Source organism: Lipotes vexillifer, unplaced genomic scaffold, assembly GCF_000442215.2.
Source record: "Lipotes vexillifer unplaced genomic scaffold, Lipotes_vexillifer_v1.1 scaffold311, whole genome shotgun sequence".
In the NCBI taxonomy this organism is placed as follows: Eukaryota; Metazoa; Chordata; class Mammalia; order Artiodactyla; family Lipotidae; genus Lipotes; species Lipotes vexillifer.
Window position 1 is genome coordinate 7,175,224 of NW_006791012.1, and position 18,217 is coordinate 7,193,440.

The 18,217-nt window shown below is 37.4% G+C and overlaps 1 protein-coding gene across 1 annotated transcript in view; it reads left to right on the forward strand.

Moving 5' to 3' along the window:
• USP34 (ubiquitin specific peptidase 34) overlaps nucleotides 1-17,762 on the forward strand; it is a 235,931-nt gene extending 218,169 nt beyond the window's left edge. Inside the window, 10 exon segments of the mRNA XM_007464137.1 lie at nucleotides 359-485; nucleotides 1,352-1,459; nucleotides 2,762-2,866; nucleotides 2,982-3,106; nucleotides 4,105-4,228; nucleotides 12,581-12,660; nucleotides 14,881-15,021; nucleotides 15,125-15,268; nucleotides 16,171-16,330; nucleotides 16,513-17,762. Of these exon segments, the coding sequence (XP_007464199.1) occupies nucleotides 359-485; nucleotides 1,352-1,459; nucleotides 2,762-2,866; nucleotides 2,982-3,106; nucleotides 4,105-4,228; nucleotides 12,581-12,660; nucleotides 14,881-15,021; nucleotides 15,125-15,268; nucleotides 16,171-16,330; nucleotides 16,513-17,120 (1,722 nt within the window). The 3' untranslated portion in view covers nucleotides 17,121-17,762.
• The last annotated feature ends 455 nt before the right edge of the window (nucleotides 17,763-18,217 follow it).

Below are 18,217 nucleotides of genomic sequence, written 5' to 3' on the forward strand. Positions count from 1 at the left end.
CCCCCCGTCTTCCTGTTGTTGCTGCTGCTTTGTAATCTCTAAAGCTTGCAGTCTTAGAGATATGTGCTTAGAGCAAACAGTAACCCCCCAAAAAAAAAATCAGATTAAATAAATTATTCCTTCAAAGTAAAATGTAAAAAAAATATCACTGTGAAAGTGAGGACTATTTTGTATTTTAAAAGAGCTGAATGGGAGCATTTGACTTGTAGATAGAAAGCAGATACATTTGCTTTGTGCAGATATGCACACACATATTCTTAGTCTGAAAACATTTGTCATAGAGGATGAGCAGTACCATTTTGTGGCTCAATAAAGTAAAAGTGAAATGAAATTTTTCATTTTTTTAAATCACTTGTAGTCTTTCAACACACTGCACATGATGTATCATGAAGCCACAGCTTGCCACGTGACTGGAGACTTGGTAGAACTTCTGTCAATATTCCTTTCAGTTTTGAAGTCTACTCGCCCATATCTTCAGAGAAAAGGTTTGATTAATCCGACTTCTTATTTTTGTTAGTTTAACAATTAAAGAGAATCCACATGCTTCAGAGAATTTGTCTTCTTCTCTAATTTATGTACGGAAAACGGGGCTGATGTTAGCTAACCATTAGGAAAATGTTTATCATGACCTCCTGATATAAAACTGGAATGTTCTTGTCTATTTTCTTTATCTCTGCCTGAAAAATAGGCAAGCATGCTATAAGTGTCAAGATTTAGGAGATTGGGGCTTCCCTGGTGGCGCAGTGCTTGAGAGTCCGCCTGCCGATGCAGGAGACGCGGGTTCGTGCCCCGTTTCGGGAAGATCCCACATGCCGCGGAGCGGCTGGGCCCGTGAGCCATGGCCACTGAGCCTGCGCGTCCGGAGCCTGTGCTCCGCAAATGGGAGAGGCCACAACAGTGAGAGGCCCGCATAACGCAAGGGAAAAAAAAAAAAAAAAAAAAAAAAAAAGATTTAGGAGATTGGAAAATATTTCTAAACACAGTAACAACATGAGTATTTGTGAAGTTCCTCGGGCTGGAAACTTACATGGCTTAGGTTAAATCATTTATTTTCAAGAGAAATAACTATAAAACAAACATCTCTTGTGTCCCTATAAAGTAGTGTGAACTTTGAAATGCATATAAATTCCTAGAAAATGGGGCATATCATCACTTAAAATGTGCTTTTAAGAAATACAGCAGGTTTAACAGTAGTAGCCATCTCATGAAAATAATCACTTAGCTTTCACCAAAGATGTTTATGTAATTAATTTGGATTTCTTAGTGTAAGCATTCTGTAGTTTACAACAGAAAATAATTGTGGGAAGTTTGATCTCAAATGGCATATTTACATATGCTTTTGTGTTTGCAGATGTGAAACAAGCATTAATCCAGTGGCAGGAGCGAATTGAATTTGCCCATAAACTGTTAACTCTTCTTAATTCCTATAGCCCTCCAGAACTTAGAAATGCCTGTATAGGTAAGTTACTTGGAAAATATAGCTGTGTAAAAACCTAGTGGAAGAACATTTTTGTGGGATTGTGTGTGTATATATAAGATGTAATGTTAGTTCTGTAGGGTTTGGAAGACATTTGTACTTCTTATGTGTGACTTACACTGGCCAGCAGATCCTAAGAAAATCGAGTTCTGTTTCTTAACATATCAATAATTAACTGTGTCATTATAGGCAGGTCACTTTATATATGGGCTTGCTGACCTAAGGTTATCTCTAGATCTCTTACAGCTCTGAAATCTTCTGATTCTATTTAAACAAGGTAGAATCATGCAGATGTTTACAGATTAGAACTGACATTGTAAAGAGTGGGGGTGATTATTTCCCTGTGAGTTCTTTGCCTGAAGATACTTCCTAGTAGCTGTTCTTAGACTCCTGAGTATTTTATATTTTTACTAATTGCATATTTATAATGATAATTTGTGTCTGTTAAAGGACCCCCTTGTTTTAAATTCATATTGAATGTTTTACTGCCTTAGAAGCCATTTAAATAATCTTTATAGACTATAGCTACTTATTTACAATTTCTCAAAATGACATGTATAACTGTCATGTAGAAGCAGTCAGTTTTGGCAGGTGTTGGCCTGATGTTCTGTAGAATTACAGGCCTACACTTCTCCGTTAAGAGGGGAAGGGTGCAGGACTTCCGTGGCAGTCCAGTGGTTAAGACTGCACTTCCACTGCAGGGGGCACGGGTTCGATCCCTGGTCAGGGAACTAAGATCCCACAGGCTGTGCAGCATGGCCAAAAAAAAAAAAAAAAAAAGAGGGGAGGGGTGCATAGCAGTAACCTCTAATTGCCAGAAACTCCGCCAGTAGCCTGTCATCATGAGCTTTACTCCTATGTAATTACAGGATGAGAATGAGTCCAGCTAGCATCATGAAACATTAAAAGTAGATTAAGGATTCTCAGATCCAATGAATTTTGAACCTTAGATTTATAAGCTGCTTTGGTGGATTTTATGAAGATACGTAATCAGTATGCATTAAATATTTCTCCCTCAGTGTACTTCTCCATGATGCTTCTCTTAATAGTTTTAAACTTTGGTTTCTAAATGATGCCCGATTGTTGTTTAGTAACTCTGCTGATCCGGATTTGATTAAGCATCAGACAGAATTTCTCCCAGAGTTAAGTGCTAAAACAGTTTTAGACTCTAAAACTTTTTAGCTGCCACAGTGCAATCAGTCACCCCAGTAGGATTTGTGAGTTTGAAAGTAGCAGGTAACATACTCCAGTTTTTTAATACCCAAATTGTGTTTTTATTTTCAGATGTCCTCAAGGAACTTGTGCTTTTGAGTCCCCATGACTTTCTTCATACTCTGGTTCCATTTCTACAACACAACCATTGTACTTACCATCACAGTAATATACCAAGTATGTATTCATCTAGCACGGTACTGAACATGGTTGGCATTTAATCTTTCTGCACACTGAAACATGGAGATTTATTTTTTCCATTTATTCTTATTGTACACTTTTAATGTCTTAGTGTCTCTTGGACCTTATTTCCCTTGTCGAGAAAATACCAAGCTAATAGGAGGGAAAAGCAATATTCGGCCTCCGCGCCCTGAACTCAATATGTGCCTCTTGCCCACAATGGTGGAAACCAGTAAGGTATGTTGGGATGCCAGGAAAACCATGTTTTTCTAGTACACAGTAATTTGAAATTCCCCTCTGGCAGTTATGAGTATATTAGACTTAAATGATCATTTTGTGGGTCCTAAGAAGATTAGACTCATTTGGACTTTTTCCTGCTCTGAAATGTTGAATATTTGCAAAATCAACAATAAGCACAAGTAGTAAGTTTTTTTCCCCCTCAAAAAATATCCTAACAGACTCAGTATTTGTCACTAGGCTAAATTATAAATGGGTCATATATCTAAATCTGAAAGGTCAAGTTAGGTACTTACTATTGTTTATATTTCACCATATAATCAATGACTTCTTTTACTGCCCTCTAATTATAATCCTTTGACCTAAGCCTAATTATCACTGACTGATAGATTTATCATCATTTATAGCCTAGTTCTTGTTCTCTAATACTTAACTCTAAAATAATGCTAATTCTAAATTATAGAGAGAAGGTACATTGACACAGGATAATTTATCTCAGTTCCAACACTTTTCTAAACAATTTTTCCACTTTATCTTTCCTCATACCACTTTATTCACATTCTCCCTTGCCCGGTGTCTTTAGATCTTAACTACACTTAAGAAGTTCTTATAAGATAAAATATTTAAAATAAACACTGTAGTAACCATTACAGAAATTATTTGGACTCTATTTCAAAAATCAAATTTAATTCACTCTTCTTGATGATATGTCTATAGAGCTCAAGTGTCACATTTTAAAATCCTACAGTAATTTTACTTTATTAAAGTATATAGAAATAAGGGGTAATTTTAATTGAAGGCATTTGCACACTGAAAATAAACTTGTGGCAATTAAGATCTTAATAACATTAACAGAAACTTGGAATTTAAAACTAGGTTCTTATAGAATTTAAATATTTAATCAGCTTTTTAGTTAAACTTATTACGTTTGCACAAAATATGCTCTTTAATTTATTATACAATTTAAGTGCAACCATTTTATCATCTTTAACCTTCAGGGCAAAGATGACGTTTATGATCGTATGCTGCTAGACTACTTCTTTTCTTATCATCAATTCATCCATCTATTATGCCGAGTTGCAATCAACTGTGAAAAATTTACTGAAACATTAGTTAAGCTGAGTAAGTATAAAAGATGAGCAGTAAATTCCACTGAATTATTTTAAGCCCGTAGCCATTCAGGAAGGGGAGGAAAAAAATGAGCCAATCCTTTTTTTTCTTTTTTAAAGTGAATGTTTAAAAATATTAATTATTCTCGGGAACATTTTTATGTTTCTTAAGAAAACACCAACTTACTGGTTTCCATTGAATAGTTCTTCCCAGAGTTTCAGCTGGCTTATAAAGGAGTGTGGAGTAGGGCTGATCACTTTTGTACATAGAAGCCCAAGTCCTCCTCCATCTGCCCAGCAGAATTTAAAAACAAAAACCAAAAACTGCTCTGCTTAGGGAGGCAGGCTTAGAGATGGACTTCCCCAGCCCTGATCTGAGGGTAAGATGAGATCAGTAGTGCCAGCTGGCAACACCGGGAGCAAGCCAAGTGGACTTGCCAGGGTGAAGTGAAGCAGAGGTGCATATATGAGTAAATTAGGAGGTAAGTCTCATAAAATAGAGGGGTGAGTGAGAAGGGAAACTTGAAAAGGAAGATATGAGAAATAGAAAAAATAATCAGTGAATTATGAAGGGGGGGAAACCTTGAATTATTTTTATGTAATATTGTCTCTCTGAGGATGTGCCTGAGAGCTCTTAGAGAACTGCTCCCTTTGGGTGACTTTTTCGAGCTGATAAGTCTTTAGAAGATAAGTAGCCCTTCAGGTGTCCCTTATCTCAGGACCTCCAGAGTTCTCAGGCTCTGTGTGCCCTGTGAATCTGTTGTCTTTAGGGATGGCCCAGGATCCTCTCCAGTGTACTGTAGGTTTGTTTCAGAGCATGGGAAGTGAAATACTCATGGAACCACCACCCAGGTCAAGAAATAACAATATTACCGTATCCTAGAAGTTCCCCCTTGTGCTCCTTCTCAATCACAACCCCTTCCTTCCTGTGGAAAAGGTTTTGGTCCACTATAGATAGGGCGAAAGATGTGAACATACCTTAGGTTTTGTTATCCAAGAAGAATGAAGTGGTAACAACTGTCAGGGATAATTCCTCTTCAGGAAAACCATCTTATTGGTAAGTGTTTAGAGTGTCTTCAGATTTGAAAGGGTGTTCCTTCCACCGGTTTTCATTAGCTAGTTTTATATATATGTGGCTGAAGATTGAGGGGTGGGTGGGTGAGGATGTATTCAGATCGGCCATTTCATGATTATATAATTGGGTTGTGGCACTTGGTAAAAAGCTAAAACCTAGCAGTGGCAATGATCAAGTGTGGGGAAATATCCAGATCTAGTAACACAGCCTTGCTCCCAGATAAGAAGGAAGACTTATAAACATGCTGACCTTAAGAAAAGTTCTTAGTAATCGTGTTCATATGATTTATACCAAAAGTTACGTGAGGAGCTATTTTATCTACTTGAACAGCTCTGACCAAATAATGAATGTTCTACCCTGTGTGGGACTGTCTTCCTCATCAACACAAATACCTAGTTTTGGGGAAATTAAACATGGGTAGGAGAAGGAGGAGGGAAAGAAAGGAAACACACTTAGCCATCCATATTAGCTGAATCAACTTCCATAATATTTTATGCTCTCATCACTTATACTCAGGAAGCACAGTTGTGCTGACTCATGGTGTTTGGTTCTCTCCATAAGCACTATTCTTTAGAACTTTCTACCAGGATGGAAATGTTCTCCAGCTGCATCACCATCCACAGTGTGATAGCCACTGGCCATATGTGAGTGTTGAGAGCTTGAAATGTGATTAAGGAAGTGAATTTTTTATTTTAACCAAATTAATTTTAAATAGCCAGATGTGGCTGGTGGCTACTGTATTGCATAGGACAGCTCTAGATATAAACCAAAACCTTAAAAAATTGAGCAGGAAAATAATTTTTTCATGGTTATATCTTAGTTAATGTAGGAAATTGGACATTGTTTTAGATATGAAGTAAAACAGAGACCTAAAAGCAGTGCTTATGCTTCTTACAAATGGAAGAATTATGTCCCAGTGTTTGAAAGTAACTCCCTCTTCTAGCTGAAATGACTGTTTACAAGGAGAGGCCACTAGGAAAGAGCTTGAGAAAGCAAAGCCCACATTAACGACTGTGATGGGAAGCAGAGAGTTGATAGGGAGTTTTAATTTGTATAGTTTCTTCAAGAAATTATATTTGGCAACAAGAGAGGGAAGGGTAAGTTTAAACTGGTTATCTCCTTAATCATTTGAGTCTTAAGGCTAGGTGGTCCAAGGGCCAGAATATCGTGACTGTAGGTAGAAGTGTCTCAAGGACCTGTATTGGATTGCAAGTCATTCCAGATTTGATGAAAAGTCTTTATGGTAATTCTTACATGGGTAACTGAGTAGATTTAAAGATTTGTTAGGGGAATAAAAAGGAATTACACAATAATTGTAGATTAGAATTACAGGGGATAGAGTTGCAGGTCCTAAATAGTAAACAAAGGGAGTGTTGAAGTGCTCTTGAAGTGAGGACAGTCAGGCATAGGGTTAGGGGAGACAGAGAAAAAATGGGAAGAGAATTCAGGGAATGTGAACAAAGCTGCTGACTGCCATGTGAAATACTAGTGTGTCTGAGACCGCAGTATTTTGATATTTAAAAAGAGCCAATTTTGGGCTTCCCTGGTGGCGCAGTGGTTGAGAGTCCGCCTGCCGATGCAGGGGACGCAGGTTTGTGCCCGGTCTGGGAGGATCCCGCATGCCGCAGAGCGGCTGGGCCCGTGAGCTATAGCCACTGGGCCTGCGCGTCCGGAGCCTGTGCTCCACAGCGAGAGAGGCCACAGCAGTGAGAGGCCCCGTGTACCGCAAAAAAAAAAAAAAAAAGCCAGAAAAATTCTGCAAAAGAAGAATAGTGCCAGATTACTGGCACTATTGATTTCCAGAATACTTACTAAAGATAACAGTAATTTAAAAAAATTTTTTTGGTATTTAATACATAGTTCACAATTCAAAGCAATATCAAAAAGGTGTATACATCACTGTTTCACTCACAGACATGCCCACTATTAATTTTATTCATTTTTTTGCATAAAACCAGCAAGTATTGGTTTATTTTCTCCCTTTCTTATGTAAATGTCCTCCATATTCTCAGAGGACCAACTGTGGATTGAAATTTCCACTACAGTCATTGTATTACCATTTTATATAAGGATATTCAGCATCAGGGGCTCCTGGAACCAATCCCTCATGAATACCCAGGGAATGACTATAAATCTAATGATTAAAACCACACGATGCAGATACGGAAGCACATAAGTAGAACAGTGGAAAAACAGCCCCAGAACAAACATAAGGGTACACAAGGATTTGATAACAAAGGTGACATATCAGAGTAGTGGAAAATGGGTAATATTGAGATAATTGGCTAGCTGTCTGGGAAAGGAAAGGCAAGAGTAATATCTTCTTTGCTCCTTAGACCAAACTACATCCTAGGAGGATTAAATATTTAATTGTGAAAAATAAAATCCTAGAAATATTAAAGAAAAAACATAGGATCATATGGATACCACCTTGAGTTTTGAAGGACTGTGTTAAGCAGGACACGAAACCCAGAAACAATAAAATAAATTGAAATTTTGGACTACATAAAAATTGAAAGTACTACATGTGGAAAATGCCATAAATTGAATTAAAATACAAACAGCTAATGGGGAAAATATTTGCATTTTTAACAGATAAATGGCTAGTAGTGCCAATGTACAGAGAGTTTTTAGGATTCAGCAAGATGGTAAAGAACATTAAAAAAAGCAAAGGACATGAAGAAGGCAGTACACACACACAAAATAAATGTTTGGTAACCATATAGAAGTTGCCAATCCTTACTAATAAAGAAAGCAAACAACAATTATTTCTCTTTTTTTTTTCCCCCAACTGTGAGATGAAGTTTAGATGATATGCATACTTACACAGTTTGGGGAAAGAGGAGATCTTATAATGGGGTCAGTTTGGAGAGGCAGTTTAGATTGTTCGTGCCCTTTGCCCCAGCAGTACCAGATCTAGGAATCCACCCTAAATCTACTCATAAAAGTGTACAATAACATACATAGGATGTTTATTTTCAATTGGTTTGTATGGGGTAAAACTGGAAACAACTGAAATGTCTATCAATAGAAGCCTAATTAAGTAAAACATAGTTCATTTGTGTTATATAGTCTTTAAAATAAAAAGATAGGAATTGACCTTGTTTCACATGAAAAAAGCAAATTGGAAAACATACAGAACATGACCACATTCTTCTAAACAAGGGGAAAAAAATCAGTACTTGTAAAAAAAATGGAGGATTATAATCTTAACTGTATAAGGATAAAATTATGGGATGCTTTTATTTTCTAGGTTAAATATCTAGAAGATTTAAATTATTTGTAATGTTCATGCATTGGTTTTATATTTGAGGAAAAAAATTTTTTTCAAAACATAGAAAATTGGTACTGCAAACCCTAATCGTACCAAATTTTTTAGGTACCATAGTTCACTTGCAGATTAACAAGATGTTCAAGTAAAATTAAACTAAATAACAAATCCCTAGATTTCATCATTTAATTTTCATATTTAGGGACAAAACAAGAATATCACCTTTATTATTTGACATTAGTTTTTCTTTTGTTTTTTGGGGTTTTTTTATTTTTTGACATTAGTTTTTGAAAGTTTTCTTAATGCATTAGTAAGTGAAAGATTTTTTTTAAGATTTTTTGCAAGTAACATGATGTACCTAGAAAATCCATAATCTTCAAAATCTCTATAATTAAAAAATTAATATAGTTGATAGAAGTAAACAGATTAAAAATTCATATTATAAAAAGCACAGCTCTTGTTCATGTTTCAGCTTTTTGTGATATGAAGGTGGTACTGATTGGAGAAACAACTGGTTAGCTGTTTCCCAAAAGGCTTCTTATACTTCAAACAAGTGCCAATCATTCAGTACAGATAGGAAACCAGCTTTTACCCATCCACCAAGGGCAAATCCATTTATCCTAGGTTATACATGGTAATTACATTTAATAGACATACATATAATTTAGGGGTTGGTTACCAGTTTGTTAATTTACAAAGAAGAACTGGCACAGGGATCTGAATGTTACGTGGTAGGGCCAGCAGATGTTTTTCCAGTAACCTACATGGGAAGCTGAATAAACAGTAATAGGTTGCTCAGTGGGTATGAAGTCAGAAATAGGGGAATTAGAAGAATCAGATGTGATATTCTAAGGCCGAAGCTCTCAACTTCCCATGGATAATGCTTGGATGGGATAAATACTCCTATAGAAAGCTGGACAAAGAATCATAACACAATTCAGATAGGAGAAACCCTAACTAGTAAATATACATACGAAATATTTCATCCTCACAGCAATCATCTGAATTACCATTTTACCTACAAAAACAGTTTTTAAAAGATTTTTCTTTTAAAAACACACTCAGCCGCTTCTACAGTATAAGGTGCTTCTGTTGAGGAAGCAATATGTTTGGAACAGCTTTTCATTATTGCTTATTAGTTCCTCCATGGGTGAGAACAGGGTGGGGTAAGGACCCTATTGTTAAGGATGCCTGAAGTCACAGGATGAAGAAAGATAAGTGTTATAGGAGCCAGGATATTTTAGGCCTGCCCATCCTGTTTACTGAGGTAAGGCTTGGAATTGTGCCTGCGAATGCTGGTGATTGCATCTCCCTGTGCTTTGCACCCAGTAAGTGACCCCCCAGAAGGTATTGGAGGAGTGTGTGGAATAGAATGGCATTGGCCTCTACCTTAAGTCAACAGAGCCAACGTACTCCTTATCCGCAGTGCTTTGTGAAAATGCTGGAAAGAAACTGAAACTTCTACTCTGAAGGGATGGCCTTCCTTCTAAAGGAGGTGCAGCTCAGATAGGGAATAGGTAGGACTGTGAAAGAGGTGTCTTTAGCTCACCATGGGTGGCACAGTGTTTTCCGGAGTGTAGTGTACAAGATGGCCCAGAGAAAATAATTTTCATGTTAATAAATGTGAATAGATCTTACTTATTACAAAAATAAATAACTCGTACACCAAATGCATGATTTTCCTGGATGTTATATTGCCGAAGACCAGGCTAATGTAGTATTAGCCTCTCTGAGTCAATCTAAAGAACAGTATCAAGTAAACAGTACAGGTGATGGACAGATATGAAAACAGTCATGAAAATGATCCATGAAATGACTGAAGTTGGGGGAAACACTGATTATTGAAAAGATTATGGGCTTTAGAATCAGATAAGTCTGGGGTAGATACAACTGTATCACTCACTGGCTTTGGGGAAGAAACAGCAGATTATGTGACCTCTCTGAGCCTAATTTCCTCATCCAGAAAAGCGGGCTAAATGAGGAAAACATAATGCCTTCCAAATTTGATGAGAAAATTAAATGTGATTATCTGACATACCTAGCACAATAGATGTTAGTATGTTTATTTTGTTCTTCACTTGTAAAATATATTTGAATCAGAGTATTACCTGAAAACAATCTGAGATCATAGAAGGCCTCCGTGTTTTTTTGTTTGTTGTGGTAGTGCTAGCTTTTTAGTAGTTGTGGAAAATAGGAATAAAGATTGTTTTACTTTGAGGATAATGTCGGGGGGGGGTGGTGGATAAAGTCTAGAGGATCTTAAATTGTAGTATGAAGCCTGCTTTCACATGAGAGGGTTTATGTCAGAGCAGCCCCTAGTTCAGGGGTTGGCAGACTACTTTTGCAGTGGGCCGTGGGCCATATTGCCAAACCCTGCTCTACTTTTACGGGTAATTATGCAGAGACATGGGAACATAGGAACTTTGTTCCCTGTAGCCAACAGTGTTGATGACATGCCCTTGTTTGCTTATGTGTATTGTGATCTTATGATGGGTAAATGCCTCCAATCCAAACCAGATTAGGGTATTACTTTCCTGGGGTCTTTACAAAGGAATTAATCTTGACAGGAAAATAAAGAAAAATAGGCTTTCCCGGAAAAGAGAGTCTAGGTATCCTTCGATGACAAAATTGGATGACTGATCTGATTTCCCTAAGGTTTTCCCAAACCCATGGTCTAATATAGAGGCAAACAATAGCCTGCATGCTGCCTGTTTTTGTACAACCAATGAGCTACCTGCAAGTTAAGAAGAGTTTTTATAATTTTAAATGTTTTTTTTAAAAACTACATTCTAAGTATTTTGTGATATACATGAAAATTACATGAGATTCAACTTTCAGTTTTCTTAAAGAATGTTTTATTGAAAGACAGCCACACCCATTCATTTGGTGTTGTCTGTGGAGTAATTGCAACAGACTTAAACAGCCAGCAAAGTCTAAAAAATACAGGTACCTGCCAATTTTGAAAAGTTTGCTTTATGCCACTGCACTTTTATGACATACCTACATTAGTACCTCTTTTTGCTAACCAGAAGAAATCCAAAGAGGATTTTTGCTTTAATGGAAAAAGGTAATTGCTTTTTCACTTTATGCTGTTTCAGCTTATGAAAGGTTTCATAATTGGGGGAAGCCTGTAATTACTATTTGGCCATTTACCAAAAAGATTTGCCAACTTCAGGTGTTACTCCTAATTTTTTTCTTAACTGGAAGAGGATAACTTGTATTATATTTCTCCTCCATGATTATACTTTCCCTGCAGGGTGGGAGTGTTGGAGGATGGAAAATTTACTTACAACTGACTGTGGCATTACAACTTCTGTGCTTTGAGAGAGCTAGAAGGGCAGAGGGTAGGGGAACAAATTTCTTAAGGACATACTTGACATCTGTAATAGTCAAGAAGAGGAAAGGTTGAAACCTTAGACGTTCCAAATAGGATGCTGACGTATAACAGCTAAGTATGATCCACCCAAAAGATCCTGGGGGGACAAGGCTAGAAGCTGTTAGAGCAGAATTTACCTAAATCTACTTATAAAGGTAATTCGCTTTATCTTTGGAGAAATGAGATAAAAGAGGAAAAGAATGATATGTTTTCTAATTCTTCACATCCTCTGTTTGAATGTGCACCCTGCCCCTCCACTGTAGTCTAGGTATTCCATGTAATATGATCTAAATATGCAGAGTGGTACCTTAATCCAAGAAAACTTTGGAGCCACTTGCAGTAACTTTTATTACATTGTCCCAGATAAAGTTCTAATTCTCAAAAAGCAGAATTGTTTTAAGTTGTTTGCAGGTCCTTCTGGGAATGAGGTATGGGATATAAATGAAGTCAAAGTGTACTGCACTCTAAAATATTTCACTGGTTAAAACATTGAGATGAATTCTTCCCCTTTAAGTATTTTATGTATTTCTAAAACAGAAAATATGCAGTTATGACTGGAAATAGCTATAATACCTGCAGAGTTTAATATCTCAGTAGTGTAATTTATAATTATAACCTATTCTGATTTCTTTTCAAATATTAGGTGTCCTAGTTGCCTATGAAGGCTTGCCACTTCATCTTGCACTGTTCCCCAAACTTTGGACTGAGCTATGCCAGACTCAGGTAAAGAAAATGAGTTTTAGATGACCTGGTCTTTCATCTCATCCGACCACATGGTCGGTAATTTTAGGAACACTGGGTTGAAAACTGGCTGGAAGTTGGGGATGTTTTCGAATCTTGGTAGGTAAAATACTATTAATGGAAATAACTATTAAGCAATTGGCATCGAGTTGCCCTTTGAAGTTTTTTATATCTGTAATATTTGTATCACAAAGGGTATTTCAGACAAGCTGTTTATAGTAAAGTTTCTTATTTAAAGGCCAATATAAACAGTTGTGGTAAAAGTCTGAAACAGGGAGATATTAGGGCAAGAAGGCATAAGCCACTTCTTGCGCTCCTTCACCTCCCCCATCTATTTCTTCTCCCCTCCACCATTCCAAAAGCTCTAGCAGAAACCATTTCAGCATTCTGTCCTTTACCTCTTGCTTACCTGTTACCTCAGAGCAGTTTTTTAAGTCTGATGCACTTATTTTCTTACCAGCAATCTCACTGAGAACAGAAAACACTGTACCCTTCCTACCTTAAGTCCAAGAGCCAACCCCTTAAAGTGGGCACTTAAATAATGCTTGTTAAATTGTGGAGGGAGAATGGTGGGGAGAGGGGAAGAAATGAGATTGATCCTAAGGTTTGGCTCATTCCTTGGATCAGGCATAAGGAATACCCACTCTCTTCAGGCCCTGAAAAAAACTATTGGTCTCTTGCCTGAGTGCATCTGCCCATTCCCAGAAGATGAGTTGATTAATTCCTTTGGCATAAGCCTTTACCCACATTTAGCATCTGGAATACTTTTGAGTCTGGCCCAGTCTCCTGCCCAGGCAGTTGTGCTCTGGATATTCTCCTAATGGATGTGTATCACATGATACTGTAATAGTTGCTCCTCTGCCTCCTTGTCCCAAACCATGAATTCCTCTGAGTCATCTCTATTCCTATAGAAATTTCATTTTGTTTTCTCTACTAGGAATCTTTGATAGGGTAGTATACTTTAATTATATGGTTTAGTACTTAGTAAACATTCAGAAAACAACTTTTGAGCTGAGTGGTTTATTCAGTAATTTGCAACAAATCTCTTGCTTTACCCACCACCACCCCTTGGCCACTTGCTGCTCTTTTCATTCTTCTTGATTTAGGTAGTTGCTTTTTTTGGTTTCCGTACTCTGCCACTGCGTATTGCTTCCCTATTGCTTTATCTGCTTCTGCACTGTACTACTCTCTTGACATTTTTTCCCACAGAATTCATCACCCCCAAAACTTCCCTTAAAGTCAAACCATCTAAGGCTTCCAATGCCCCTAGCAGCCCTATAGAAGCATCTGTGCTGTGCAAGAAATATAGGCAGCAGGCAGAGACTACAACCAGTAGATAAGGCAGGTTTTCCTAACACCAAGGATCTGAAGACCTGGGTGCTGGTCCTATTTGACTCCTAATTTCTTGGGTGACCTTGAGCAGTTTACTTACCACAGTGCTTATTACTCTAATAAAATATATAAGTATATAGATATACATATTATCTAAACTTTGTCCTATTTTTTTAAATAGTCCATTTTTCTTCCATATAAATGATTATTAAAACACACATATAAATAATCTAGGGAATATATTTACTCAAAGACATACTACTTGTGTTTAAGAGCCATGACCATTTGAAAACAGGAAAACCAAATTTTAGTACAATTTCCATATTTTGGGACCCACTAATTCTGTTTGAGATTATTAGGAAAAGAGGTGTGCTGTTTACCTTTGTGATATTTATGGGGTGGAAGGGTATTTACCAAATTACTATTGTTAATGAGATGATATGGTGAAAGTTTTAACTCATTTTAGGGAGTAAATCTAATTCTTAAAATTTGTCTTTTCTCTATGGGTCATTTGGTTATCTATTAATTTTCCTCGAAAACATCATCCTATTTGTTAGTCTTATTTGTCCAGCCCTTATTAGCTCCTAATGCTAGATAATAAAGCTGCATTTCTTATAAAAACATATTTGTTCAGTTTTGCCATTCAGACTTTTTACAGGTCTCTTCTCTGTCACCCATTTAAGTCCAAGTTAGTAATATTTTAATTTATTGGGAGGACAGTTGCTGTGACTGAAAATTTAGTAGAATGAAGTAAAAGTGGCTTTTCCAGTAGGGTGTTAAGTGACTGCGGATGTATATCATGAGCAGTGTGTTTAAGATTTGCAGTTATTTCAGTGCTCAACCAATCAGTGCTTCTTTTCCCCACTTCAGTCGGCTATGTCAAAAAACTGCATCAAGCTTTTGTGTGAAGATCCCGTTTTTGCAGAATATATAAAATGTATCCTAATGGATGAAAGAACTTTCCTGAACAACAACATTGTCTACACATTCATGACACACTTTCTTCTAAAGGTATGTCACAAGTTGGAAACTCAGCGTGTTACTTCCAGTTAGTGAGTGATTGTGCTTTCATTGTGTTGGTCTTTTGGAGATTTTTCTTAATCATCTTTTTCAGGTTCAAGGTCAGGTGTTTTCTGAAGCAAACTGTGCCAATTTGATCAGCACCCTTATTACAAACTTGATAAATCAGTATCAGAACCTGCAGTCTGATTTCACCAACAGAGTTGAAATTTCCAAAGCAAGTGCTGCTTTAAATGGGGTAAGAACTATGCAAGGGAAGTCATGTGCTTCAGAACTTTCCTTAAATCAACTCTAAACTTGGCCTTCGTATGATTTTACTATATACATAACTTTATTATTCAAACTCTGGAAGTCACATATGATGAAAAACCTAACCAAATAAAAATGTGCTCACTTTGCCTTTTATGTATGTAGCACACACTTTCTGTTACCTTAGAAGACATGAGCTAATGTCATTAATGCTAAGGGCAATGACCACTAAGGGGAGACATTCCCTTTATCTCTACTTTCTCACATTTTTTGAAATGTTACCGGTGATGTTTCTGTTAGTGCCTGCGACTCATAAGTAACTGAAAGTCAGATTAGTAATCTGAATATAAAGCCAGTTAAAACTAGGGAATCGGTTGCCTTCTATAGACTCCCACGAAAGCCATGTCATGGAATAATGAAACACCCTGGAAACACGTGCTTGCACACGTCCAGCAGCAGCCTCCCAAGTAACAAAATGCTTAGATGCCAGAACAGATTACAGAGCTAAGTGAGGAAGACCTTATGACATCCACCAGAAACCAAGTAAAACTGATTCCTAGATTAATGAGGCCTAAATTGCTCATGGATCATTCAGGATTTGCTTTTTAAATTCCTGTGTAATTTTTCCCCCCCTTTTCCCTTTTCAGAAAACACTATTTGGGTCTTCAGTCAGACTTAATTAGTGGTGTGGTGCATAAAATAATGGTATTAGTGACCTAGAACCAATGAAATATAAATAGTATCATAACACTGGCTTTCTAGTTTTAACCTTCTTCTAAAAATACCAGAGGAACCAGGATGGATTCCTGGAAAAGTAAACGTGCATTTAAACTGTTAACGGTTGTAATGCTGGCTTTGGAATTTGAAGTGTTCCTATCTGGATTTCTGTAGGACTTGCGGGCACTTGCTTTGCTCCTGTCGGTACACACTCCCAAACAATTAAACCCAGCTCTAATTCCTACTCTGCAAGAGCTTTTAAGCAAATGCAGGACTTGTCTGCAGCAGAGAAACTCACTCCAAGAGCAAGAAGCCAAAGAAAGAAAAACTAAAGGTTAGCTTTATGGACTAATAAAATATTGACTTTAGGGTGGGAGAAGGGAAGAATACTGACTTTACAATAGCTGTGTAAGCCTCCTGAATATAAATGCTAAAAAACAGAATTTCCACAACCACTCCCAGTATGATCTTAATGACTCCTTTCAGAAAATTTGTTTTGATGTTCCTTTTTCACAGATGATGAAGGGGCAACTCCTGTTAAAAGAAGGCGCGTTAGCAGTGACGAGGAGCACACTGTAGACGGCTGCGTCAGTGACGTGAAAACAGACACCAGGGAGGTCCTGACCCCAACTAGCACTTCAGACAATGAGACAAGAGACTCCTCAATTATCGACCCAGGAACTGAGCAAGATCTTCCTTCCCCTGAAAATAGTTCTGTTAAAGAATACCGAATGGAAGTTCCATCTTCGTTTTCAGAAGACACGTCAAATATCAGGTCACAGCATGCAGAAGAACAGTCCAACAACGTTAGATTTGAAGACTGTAAAGAATTCAAAGACCTCCACTGTTCCAAGGATTCTAACCTTGCCGAGGAAGAATCCGAGTTCCCTTCGACTTCTCTCTCTGCGGTTCTGTCTGACTTAGCTGACTTGAGAAGCTGTGACGGTCAAGCTTTGCCCTCCCAGGACCCTGAGGCTGCTTTATCACTCAGTTGTGGCCATTCCAGAGGACTCTTTAGTCATATGCAGCAGCACGACATTTTAGATACCCTGTGTAGGACCATTGAATCTACAATCCATGTGGTCACGAGGATATCTGGCAAAGGAAACCAAGCTGCTTCTTGACATTAGATGTAGCATGTCTACTTTTAAAGTCACCCCTCACCCCCAATGCTGTTTGTATAAGTTTTGCTTATTTCTGTTTTTGTGCTTCAGTTCGTCCAGTGCTCTCTGCTTGAATGGCAAGATAGATTTATAGGCTTAATTCTTGGTCAGGCAGATCTTCAGATGAAACAATTTGCATCTTCAGTATACTTTCTAAAGGGCAATCAGATAATGAATATGTTTTATGTAATTAAGAGTTTACTGTAGTGGCTTTCATTTAATATGGCTGTCTGGGAGGAACAGGGTTCCCTGGCCCTGTACAATGTAATTTAAACTTAACAGCATTTTTACTGTGTATAATATGGTGTCCTCTGTGCCAGTTTTGTACCTTATAAGAGAGGCAGATTGCCTCCGATCGCTGTGGTTCTTATTATCAAAATTAAGTTTACTTGTATACGGAACAACCACAAGAAATTTGATTCTGTAAAGAATCCTCTTTAGCTGTGGCCTGGCAGTATATAAATGGTGCTTTATTTAACAGAATACCTGTGGAGGAAATAAAGCACACTTGATGTAAAAATAATTGTTTTATTTTTATTGACATGACTGATTGCTATTCTGTGCACTTAATTAAACTGATTGTGATGACTTTTTATTCGTTTACATACCTTGCTTCAAGTCTTCTCAGATGAAAGTAATAAGAAAACTGAATGGGGGAACATACTTACTTATCCATTATATTCTATTTCATTAGAAGTATAGTGGCAGTCCAAAAAGTACCTTTTTCCATAGACGTTTCAATCCTCAACACCCTGACGTGCGTAACTGCTGCAGGGAGAAGCATAAGAATACAGCCAACTCGCCCTCACTTCAGCATATGCTTCTGAATGCAACACGCCACTGTTTCACTACCTAAGCGCTACACACCTTAAAAACCCTTAAGTAAAATAAAGGAATAGTATTAACATGCCATTTATTTTTTGTCTTCCTGAACTAAAATTACAGCTAAAACAGCAAGCTTGCTAGGACAAGCTTTAGCTTGGGACACTTCAACTATCTGTACTCAGGGACTCAATCTATTCCCAGAGGAGCATCTATGGGAGGTAAAATACCTAATT